We start from the raw sequence: 11,515 nt of genomic DNA on the forward strand, positions 1-11,515 counted from the left end.
TGAGCTTGTTGTGTTAAGCTCGCTTGGAGGTACCTTTATCATGTCTGCATGTATCTGACAGCGATGGAATTTCCGGATATACTGGATGCAGTCTGTTTCCATAGTCATCCAAAAGTAACCAGCCCGGAGTATCTTCTTTGCTAAGACAAAACCGTTCATATGTAGACCGCAGGTCCCAGCATGAATTTCCTTTAGTAGCCTGGATACTTCCTTTGCGTCGACACATCTTAATAATCCTATATCAGGAGTCCTCCTATACAGGATTCCTCCGATGTGAAAGAAGTTGTTGGACAATCTCCGTAGTGCGTTTCTGAGTAGGATTCGCAAGCTCTGGGTACTCTCCTTTTGCCAAATATTGCCTGATATCATGAAACCAAGGCTTTCCATCTGCTTCCTCTTTGACATGGGCACAGTAAGCTGGCTGATTATGGATTTTCACCGGAATGGAATCAATGAAATTCTTGTCGGGATGTTGTATCATAGATGATAGGGTAGCCAATGCATCGTCAAACTCATTCTGGATTCTAAGAACATGTTGGAATTCCATCTTCGTGAACCTCTTTCTCAATTCATGTACGTGATGCAGATACGGGAGTATCTTGGAGTTCTTGGTTGCCCATTCTCCTCGTACCTGATGTATAAGTAAGTCTGAATCTCCAATCACTAGCAGCTCTTGAACGTTCATGTCAATGGACATTTTGAGTCCTAAGATGCAGGCTTCATATTCGGCCATATTGTTGGTGCAGGGGAACCTGAGTTTGGCAGACACCGGATAATGCTGACCGGTTTTTGATATTAGGACTGCTCCGATGCCAACTCCTTTGAAGTTTGCTGCTCCATCGAAGAACATTTTCCAACCGTCATAGGATTCCGCAATGTCTTCTCCTATGAATGATACCTCTTCATTAGGAAAATACGTTTTCAGGGGTTCGTATCCTCCATCCACGGGGTTTTCAGCAAGGTGGTCTGCCAGTGCCTGTCCCTTGACTGCTTTCTAAGTTACGTAAACAATGTTGAACTCACTCAACAGGATTTGCCACTTGGCTAGCTTGCCAGTGGGCATGGGCTTCTGAAAGATGTACTTCAAGGGATCCATTCTCGATATGAGATATGTCGTATAGGCACAAAAGTAATGTCTCAGCTTCTGAGCTACCCAAGTCAAAGCACAATAGGTGCGTTCCAATAGAGAATACCGGGCATCGTACGGGGTGAAAGTCAGGATTTGAAATTGGGTTCGGCATTATAATTCGTTTAAGTTACTGTGTTCTAAATTAATAATTTATATATATTCAATGGATTTATTAAGATAAATATAGTGTTTCAATCAAATCTACTGGGTTCGGCCAAACCCGCAAACTCTATCCTAACTCCGCCCCTGACATGATGTATAGGCCCTCAACATGATGCAATTTTTTTCTATTGTTCCTATTTATAATGTACTTATTTCAAATACAGTATAACAATCTTATTTGTTTTGATTTTTTTATTGTTGTTACAGCGAAGTGTTATTATATAAAACATATATTATAACATAGTATGAAAATTAGTTCTATAAAAAGCTTGGATATTATGGTGAATGACTGTTATATAGATATTTGACTGTATAAATAAAATAAATGTGTCAAAGCTACTCCTGGAAAGTGCTATTATAATGAATGACTGTTATATAGATGTTTGACTGTATAAATAAAATAAATGTGTCAAAGCTACTCCTGGAAAGTGGAAACCCGAAGTGGGAACTCTTTTTTCACCCAATATTATAACCAAGCTAATCACCATTATCCTTTAATTACTTTTGTATTCTCTTAAAACAATTAGTTTACGGGAAGTTTATAAACTACACAGCATATTGCACAACTATTTCAGTATAACATAAAATATTTCAAGAATAACTATAGAAGAAAATCATCATTTTAATGTTAAATATTAATTATCAATCAACTTCTCATAAGTGGTTGTCTATCCAACATTCACTTTTGTGTTCAGATTTAGAATTATTTATATGAAGTAAAAGCCGTATTAGTTAGAAAATAAAATATTTCAATGGGTCAATGAATAACTTTTTAAGAGAATGCCTTACAAAATTAATTTAATAAAATATAGGAGAAGCAGAAACACCATTTACTTCTCACGTTGAGTGTAGCTCACCAGCCCCATATTTGGGGATAGGCCGAAATTAGGGTTAGGGATTTTCAGATCTGAAAGCAACCAAAAGTCAACTAGTTCATTCCTTTCAAAGTTCCCCACATATATTCACGAGTCAGGGTTTTGGAATTAGGGTTTATTGTGTGTTTGAGTGAAGTGCTTGTTAGGGGTGTACAAGAGGGTAATTTTGAGCTGCCAATGCAATTTGATTTGAAATTGGGAGATTTTTCGGTTATTTTTGGGCCACCGAAAAACCTGCACAACAATGTCTTGGGCAAGTCCAGAGGATATCTATACCTCTACTTCTCTTGCTAGCTATCTTGATAGTGAGTTCCTTTTTTTCTTCGTACTTCATTATGTTTTTCGTTTTTTTATTTCCTCTAATAAAATTGGACCTTAATTGGAGTGAAACGGGTTCCAAATAGAGCAGAATAAATATAGACGATTCATATAGCAAAATGGAACTACGGGGATTGTTATTGAAGTTTGAGGCTAGTAATATGTTCCAGTCAGTGGTCTAAGTTTATCTTTTTTTATTTTCGATCTTGGTTTAATGTTCAGAATGGGTGTGGTCTTACTTAGTTGTGCTACTGGTTATTGGATCTTTAGTGATAGTTTTGATGCATTTTTGGAGGATCTGTTGATGGGTCTTTAATCTGATATAATTCTCCTGATGCTGCTCTGATTTCTGCATTAGAATTCAGTTGAGATTATATGATGAGAAAGGCGTATTTTTGGTCAAATTTGCTGGTATAAATACCTGTTTATATATTGTCAATTGAAAGAAATAGCTTTACCAGAATAAGTGTGATCGACTTGAATTTGAATAACACATTTATTATCACTTTCCATTAACTTAGCTCATACTTTAATGCTAGAATTCTGATAAAGATACCTTCTTTAATGGAAAAACTTAATACCCAGAAAATGTTTAAAGAGTATATGTTTCCTCTGCTTAAAAGAATCAAATGGGACGATGAGATACCTTGGAAACTCCTCTTGAAGGTCTTTTTATTTCTTCAAAAAAAAAAAAAAAAAGAAATACCTTGGAAACTCCTCTTAAAGGTAGAATATATCTCTTCTAGGATTTCAGTGTTAGACTCTTTATTGGAGAGGGCGAGGTGTAGTTTTAATATAAACGGTATAAGGATGTAGCTTCAAAAATTTCACTTCCTTCCAAAGTGCTGTCTGGTGTGTGTCGGATCCTCCAGAAGTTATTCATTTCTCGGAGGATCCGACATGGGTGTAGCGATACATTAGAGGATCCGAGCAACATAGATCCTAGCACTTGTCTGTTCTTGAATGGTGGAGAAATGATTATCCTGTTAATTTCGAGGGTGGCTAGCATTTGACAAGGGTACAGAAAACTAGAAATCATCAATAGATAGATATTTCTATATGCAGTCCCGAGTCTTTCTATATAAAGTGTTGACGTCGAAAGTGTTGCTGTATATCATAGTGATATAGCTCGGTGGACTTTACTATATACCCCCCCCCCCCCCCCCCAGGTGGGTATTTTCCTAGTAAAATGTTGAACACTACTTCAAGAAACTCATACACCTGTTATTAAGATAGTGGAGCAGACACAACGTAACACATTCACATCTGCATAAGAAAAGCAGTTTTTTCATTTTCTGTAAGGCTATGAATCATAGACTGTTTGCAAGTACTGATCTACATGGAGATATATTCCTCTATTCTTAAGAATTTGATATTACATCCTTGACAGAATTAGTTAGTAACAGGGTGGTAGCGTCTATGTTTTCATCTGGGGGGCAAAACGTGAAGTGGGGAAAGCTGCTCATAAAAGCTTTAGGCTGGGAGGATTCATATTACTACTTGTATAAAACAACCAGCATACAAGTTAATGTTGTCATAGTTTTATAGCATGACTTAACCTGGTTTTTGCTCTCTAGGGTCTATTCTTTCTTTTCTTGTTTTGACTGAATATCCTTCACAGAAAAACTTCTTGTGTTGCTGAGAGATGGGCGAAAGCTTTTGGGAACACTTCGTTCTTTTGACCAATTTGGTAGGTTTCTCTTGTCATCATTTCAGTTTAACAGTAATAATTAACCAGCTGAAAGAAATGCTATCTGTCATTTGTAGCTAATGCTGTCCTAGAAGGGGCATGTGATCGTGTTATTGTTGGTGATCTATACTGTGATATTCCATTGGGTCTTTATATTATCCGTGGGGAAAATGTCGTGTTAATTGGCGAGTTGGTATGCATTGCGCTCTCTCTCTCTCTCTGTGACCCCCCCCCCCCCCCCCCCCAATTTCTTTGAAAGCAAGATTGTTTTTTATTTTCTATTCCTGCACCCGTTTGCCTCATAGATTTTCTTCTGACTGATAAGGACGTAGATAAGGAGGAACTTCCACCCCACATGACTCGCGTTCCTGAAGCAGAGATAAGAAGGGTATGGTCCCATTGCTCTTCGTTTGACTAATTAGATGCTTAATGGTCATATTGGAACATGAGAATGCCTTGGGTCCACCATCTGTCTCTGCTGCAACTTTAGGTTTATATTTTTTCTAACATTTTTTAACTCCTAATCTGACTCTTGATTCTTAGAAATGATTTTTATATACCCTACTGTAAAGTTGAAATCTTGTAATCATGTTGGGCTTCACGTTGGTGTTGGTCTTACTACATATCAAAAACCTTATTTCATTTTGCACGTGTTCAGTGATTAAATCCGTCATATAATTGTTGGTTTGCGAATATCAGAACTAGAAGGGTCTGTCTCAGCAGGTTCTTTAATGTTAACTTTGTCAACAACAACAAAAAATCCAGTGTAATTCCACAAGTAGGGGTCTGGGGAGGGTAGTGTGTATGCAGCCTTACCCCTATCTTGTGCAGGTAGAGGGCTGTTTCCGGTAGTTAATGTTAACTTTGTCAATTTCTCTGAAAAATTGTCTATGAGAAGTTAGTGTCATATAAGTAATATTTATTAAATCAGAAGTTGGAAGGCCCCCTGCCACTCCCAAAAGACTAATGAAATATAAATGGAGTTATTCTGCGGTTTTATTTTAATCTTGTCCCTTTTATATGAACATACTTCTAACATTGTAGGGTTATTGAAGAAGGATGGTCTTTGTATTTAGTACTCCATAATGATCTCCAACTCTTATTTAGTTCCTCTGAAAATGGGCTTGATTGATCTTTTATTGAGAATTCTGCATCCATTAATCATTTTAGCTTGTTACTACGGGACCACTGCCTGTTAAAGTCTGTTGGCCTCTGTTTTATTTGCACGTTGCCTAAGTTGTTGACCAGAGCCTTCTATTGTATTTTTGCACTTCTTGTCTGTCTGCCTGACCCCTTCTTTTTAATAAAAAGACTTGCTATACTGATAGGATGATGGAACCTATTAAATGATAACACACAGATATTCTGATATCATAAAATTCTGCACACCCCTCCCCCCCGCCCCGCGAACCACCACTATCCAGGAACCAAATAGGTCTACCCCACTATTGGAGCAAGATATAGTAAAACGCTTGTATTCCATAATTAACTTATTTTCTTGGAACTCATGAATTATATAAAGTACCTTGTTATCCAAAAACAAAGGAATAGTATAGTATGATAATGTTTGCTCCATTTCCTGGATATCATCCGACTTTTAATCTGTTTGGTTCTGTCTAACTCTCTTTATAAATAATGCGTCTGTCTATATCCACCAGGCCCAAAAAGCAGAAAGGGAGGCTACAGATCTTAAAGGTTCAATGAGAAAGAGGATGGAATTCCTTGATATGGACTGAAGTTTCTTGCTGATACCGGTTTCTGCTTGGGATTATGCCATGCCTTCCGCAAATATTATCGCGGTAGCTGGGTGATGGCAAAAAAGTAACTAGAAATGGATTTGTCTTTTCTCACTGGTGTACTCTATTTGGCAGTTCATTGTAACATCTACAGTAAATGATTGCAGGTCGGATGGGTAAACAGGAATTGATGCTATTATCTTTTTATTTGTTCTCCGTTAGATGTTTTAACTATGGTTGGTGCACTCATCTTATGTTAGTACGAGTCCCTGTGTTGGATGATATGCAGAATGCTAGACTACGAAGATGGTAAACATTATCCACAGTTCTTCCATTGTCTTCTTATTTTAGTCTGGAAGAACGTAAACTTCTATGGTAGATTGTATAGACATTCGTCGTTTTATCCTGTTGAAATAACAGCTAATTTTGTTTACATTCCTGTGCTTGGTGTTCCTTGCATTGCTTCGGAATAATTGGTGGTGTGTTTCCTTTTCTGATGTAACAACTTAGCATATAAACTTTGGCAAGTCACTGATAGATATCACTTGGAGTGTAACATGATCTTGAATTTCGTCTACAACTTAGCCCTTGTTTGAAATTCTTAATTTGTTAGTGAATTTGTTTTTGAAAGAACAAAGGAAAAGTACATATAGATTGGACGTTTATGTGTACTATTCTTTCTAGTCAAAACTCAAAAGGATTCGTTTTCCCTTCTATATATGTAAGGCTGTTTGGTGGGCCGGTCTGGGATCGGGACCGGACCGGGCCCGCGGTCCTAACGGGCTAAACGGTCCCGGCGGGCCGGTCCTGGTGGGCCGGTCCCTGAATGGGTAGGAAGCACGTGACGGGCCGGTCTCGTACACGAGGCCCACGAGACCGGGACCGCTAAGCCCGGGACCGGCAGGCGGTCCTGGGCTGGTTCAACCGGGCCTAACGGTCCTAACGGGCTCCAACGGCTATTTTTTTAAAAAATTTTTTTTTTTTTTTAAAAGTTAGCCAACGGTCAGATTTTAAAATCTAGCCGTTGGCCTTTAATTTTCAACCGTTTGGAACTTTAAAAAATAGCCATTTGGCCCCCAAACTTTATATAATTACACTTTTCCCCAATTCTCAACTATAAATACCCCCTCATTCTTTCATTTTTACTCACCAATTCATCAATCTATCTCAATCTCTCTCAATCTATATCTAATTTCTCTTCTATAATTGCTTATTTTATTATTGCAATTTCGTGAAAAATTGTGAAGTTGGTGAATTGAAGTATTCAAGTCTTCAAGTCTTCAACGATTTTCAATTTTCAAGAAGTTGTTCGGTAATTCGGTAAACTCGTTCCAACTCTTAACTTTTAAGAATATATTTTTGTGTGTTTAGTTTGCATAATTGTAATTAATATGGGCATTTTCTTGTGAAAAAAATGTTTGGTTGGTAAGGAAAAGCAAAAATTGGTGAAAGTAGTCTCCAACCTACTACCTTTCCCCGGCTCCCCGACCCAGACCTGTTACCCGTCCTGCTGCTTCCTATTATTCTTGATAGTGATAACCCTTGTTTTCAATTTTCCGATAGTGAATTTTGCCATAATGTTGCACAAGGTGAACAATTAAATGAAGAAGTTATGAATGCTCTTTATCCTAATCAAACTATCTTAGAAAATGATGAGGAAAATGAGGATGTAGATAAACCCAACCGGATTTAGATGATTCACCTACTAGTCCTGTTAATAACCCAACTGATGCCGCCCGACCCACCTGTACAAACCCCTACTTTTAATAGACAACCTTCTAAACGCCTAGAAACATCAATAGTTTGGAATTTTTTTACTCAAGTAAGAGAACAAAATAAGGCTAGGTATAAAACTTGTGGGAAATTGCTGGCGCATAAATATACTGGAGACCGTAGCGGTACGGGTAGTTTGCTAGGCACATACAAACACACCCTAGAGATAAAGTTAAATATTTACAAATGAAAGCACAGCAAGAGGGGACAAGTGTAGATACTGCGGTTAACCCCTAGTACAGGTTCAAATCTAGTTCAACCAGGAATTAACACTGTGACCGGTGGTATTTTTATATTACGATCCTAATAAAGATCGTGAAGAATTAGCAAAGATGGTTACTGTTATGTGCTTATCATATACTTTTCCTTCTAACCCTAATTTTGTGCATATATTAGAAAAGTTTTTAATCCTACTTATAAAGGTTGGCCTCGCGCAACAGTTAAGAGCGATATTTATAAATATAAACATGAATATGAACAATATTTGCGGTATTTATTTACTCATATAACTAATCGGATTTCTATTACTACTGATATTGGTAGAAGTAATAATGACTGTGATTATCTAACTGTTACAAGTCATTGGATAGACGAGGAGTGGATAATGCAAAAACGCATTATTGCGTATAGAATAATTAATTCACGTCACACAGGTAAGTTTATTGCTAACACCGTTGCAGATATTTGTAGATATTTTTGCATTAGAGATAAAATAATGGCAATTTCTATGGATAATGCTTCTAGTAACACTAGTGCTATAGGCATAACATACAATATATACTACAACAAATTATATAATGGAATATAATACATAACATACAAATATATACTACAAGAAAATATATAAGGGAATATATATTACATAACATACAATATATAGTATACTATACTAGTACACTATACTAGTATATATACTAGTATACTATATATATATTATATTTACATGAAGAAGATAGTACTATATATACTACAAAAACAAGATTTTTCAAAATGAGGGCCCCACCCCCAATGACCACCAACGGTCATATTAATTGCACAAATAGCCGTTTTTTTTAAAATTTACAAAACTAACCTTCTCTAACACTATAAGTACCCCCTTCCTCTTCTTCATTTCAATACTCAATACTCATTTCTCAATCTAAATTTCTCTCAATCTCTCAATCTCCAATTTTCAAGACTTCAAGTCTCAATCTCAATTTTCAAGTTAAATCATGCCTCGTTCGGAAAGAGTGCGCTTATTTGTGTCGCAATACTATGAAGTGCTTGAAGAAATGAAGAAGGCCAAATATTAAAGTGCAAGAACTGTGGAAGAGTCTTAAATTTTCGTTCAGGGTGTACCACAGGCATTTTAAGGAGGCATATAAAGTATTGTGTTGAGGGTATTTATCCGCAAATTCGTCTTTAAGATTTTTCAACAATTTGTGTTATTTTAAAATTATTAGACGTATTTATGCTTCATGTTGTACTTTGTTATTAATTTATTATGCATGCCAATTTAGTTTTACTATTGATTTGTTATTTTACATTTTCGTCAAACACTTTAATAATTAGATTTCTATATTATATATACCACATATATTTATATAGCCATGCATAAGAGCAATTTATATATATACATACACATATGGTTTACAAGAAATTGCCCTAAATAAAAAAATTAAAAAAAAAAAGTACGGAAATAAAAAAGGCCCGTTAGGCCCGCTAAGCCCACGAGCCCGGCCCATTTAGCCCAGGACCATATGGGCTTAGGCCCGTCACGGGCTGGTCCTACCCGTTGAGCCCACGAAGCCCGGGACCGCGAAGCCCGGGATCGCCAGAGCCCGGGACCGCTAAGCCCAGGCCCGTTTAGCCCGGCCCGTTTAGCCCATTTAGGCCCGGGCCCGGGACCACATACAGCCTTATGTATATGTGGCGTTACGGCGGAAATGTCTGAGAAGGGTAGGATGTACGCAACCTTACCACTACCCTGGTAGGGCAGAGAGATTGTTTTGGGAAGGCCCTCGATTAAAGAGAAGATGTAAGAAGCACTGATGGCAAGTAAAGTAAATCCAAGATAACAAAGGGGAAGATGAAAGAAGTACTCATCACAAGTAATAACAATGCAAGATATATAATGATATCAAACTAAAGGGATACTGAAGGCAAGTACTAACAATACAAGATTGTAAGTAAAAGGGATACCATACTAACACTAATATTTTTGAACTAAGGAAGACAAAGGGAAACACTCAACTACATCCTAACCTTCTACCCTAATTCTCAACATCCACACCTTCCTATCAAGGGTCATGTCCTCGGTGCGTCACGGCATAAAGAAAATGAAAATAAATAAAGGGAATGATTAGTTTAATTTGATGAAGTAAAGGAAATTAACTAAAAGGTTAAAAAGTATTCTCGTCTTTGATTGCTTTCCAATTGGAAATTACGAGTGAGAAAATGTTAATATTCTGGAGTTTGCTAGCCATCATTGAGCCAAAAGGGTGCGTGTATCATTTGAACTTGTGTCATGTCTTATAAGACACTTCACATTTCTATCTCATTCTGAAGTGGAATTCGTCTGAGGTGACATGTGCATTCCTTCTTCAGAAGCTTGTCGACCTAGAAGCCTGCCAGTCCTGCTTGACCTGCCCTCATCAGCCCGCCCGCCCTCCGTCATGGGTATCACACGTCATCCATGTTGACATAGAACTCGCTGCACTATAGTCGTCCCCAGGTCTTGCTGGTCAGTGATTTTGGCTATGAAATAAATGAATATTTCAAAGTCGTGGTCATCCTTCGATTCTATTCTAGAGTTTCAAGTCTTTTATGTTGACATAGACTTCCTCGTTCATGTTAAACACAAGGCAGTCTTAAATGTCAGCCTTGACTCAGTAAAAAAGGTTCAACGAAAACGTTAATTGATCAAAGAAAGTCAAGTATTCCTTAACTGACTAGTCAATGCTTCTACCATTGACTTAAAATGAATATCCTTATTTTTCTTTACTTCAGGATTTAGAACTTAAAGACGACCAACTCTTGAATTTATTAAAACGTGGCAAATAAACATTCTTAAAAGTGAGAAGGATAAGCAATTAGATAATTAATTTACTATAATTGGGGTCGACAAACCAAGTTCTCTATACCGTAAAGCTTGAAGTGTTTGTTTATTTTTTATACACCAAACCTAGAAACAAGCTAGGGAAAATTTTCTATTGTTACCCATTCTGAGTTGTTCCTTCAATTTCCTACAATACATTAGAATGCACATTGCAATTCTTAGAATTGGCGGCCGAAGACAAACTCTTTAATAGACTACCTATTATAGGCAGTGGCGAATCTAGAAATTTTTCCAAGGGTGTTCAAACTTGAAAGAAATAAAAAAAAAATTACCGACAAAGAGTGTTCAATATATGTTATATACCTCTAAAACATAATATTTAACCTATATACACAATTTAATTTTCTCGTAAGGATGGTCAGTTTAATTTGGTGTAGCTTCGCCCCTGATTATAGGAACGAATCAAAACTAGAAAGGATGGTTGACCAAGTGTCAGCCTAACTTGACTTTTCAAATATACGGAAGCATAACAAGAATCATGTTTTCCTGAACATGGTAACATAGGAACTAGGAAAGACCAGCTAACAGAAAAGAAGAAATATTGGCAGCTACCCTCTTATAGCATGTTTCGCCGAGCTTCTCCAAAGCTAAAAATACTTTTTTAAAGCTTGGCCAAACACTAATTGCTACTCAAAAGTGCTTTTCAAATTAATTAACCATACACAAATTGCTTATCAGCAAAAGTACTTTTGAGAAAAAACACTTCTCAAAATAAGTTGATTTTAAAAGTTTGGC

At 37.0% G+C, this 11,515-nt stretch overlaps 1 protein-coding gene across 2 annotated transcripts; it reads left to right on the forward strand.

Annotated features, from left to right (window-relative positions):
- On the forward strand, positions 2,067 to 6,349 carry LOC109205212 (sm-like protein LSM1B). 2 transcript variants are annotated; one of them, XM_019367929.1, is made up of 5 exons: positions 2,077 to 2,471; positions 4,106 to 4,174; positions 4,252 to 4,367; positions 4,500 to 4,562; positions 5,833 to 6,349. In XM_019367929.1, exons 1-5 carry the CDS (start codon positions 2,411 to 2,413, stop codon positions 5,908 to 5,910), a joined length of 387 nt encoding a protein of 128 aa, XP_019223474.1. In that variant the 5' UTR covers positions 2,077 to 2,410; the 3' UTR covers positions 5,911 to 6,349. The 2 variants fall into 2 exon arrangements, with proteins under 2 accessions (XP_019223548.1, XP_019223474.1); XM_019368003.1 differs by lacking the exon at positions 4,500 to 4,562 and having other exon boundaries at positions 2,067 to 2,471.

Source organism: Nicotiana attenuata, chromosome 1, assembly GCF_001879085.1.
Source record: "Nicotiana attenuata strain UT chromosome 1, NIATTr2, whole genome shotgun sequence".
Lineage (NCBI taxonomy): Eukaryota > Viridiplantae > Streptophyta > Magnoliopsida > Solanales > Solanaceae > Nicotiana > Nicotiana attenuata.

Coding starts and splice junctions, on each gene's coding strand:
- LOC109205212 (XM_019367929.1), top strand. CDS start 2,411: ATGTCTTGGGCAAGTCCAGAGGATATCTATACCTCTACTTCTCTTGCT. Junction 2,472..4,105: donor TCTTGCTAGCTATCTTGATA/GTGAGTTCCTTT, acceptor TATCCTTCACAG/AAAAACTTCTTGTGTTGCTG. Junction 4,175..4,251: donor TCGTTCTTTTGACCAATTTG/GTAGGTTTCTCT, acceptor TGTCATTTGTAG/CTAATGCTGTCCTAGAAGGG.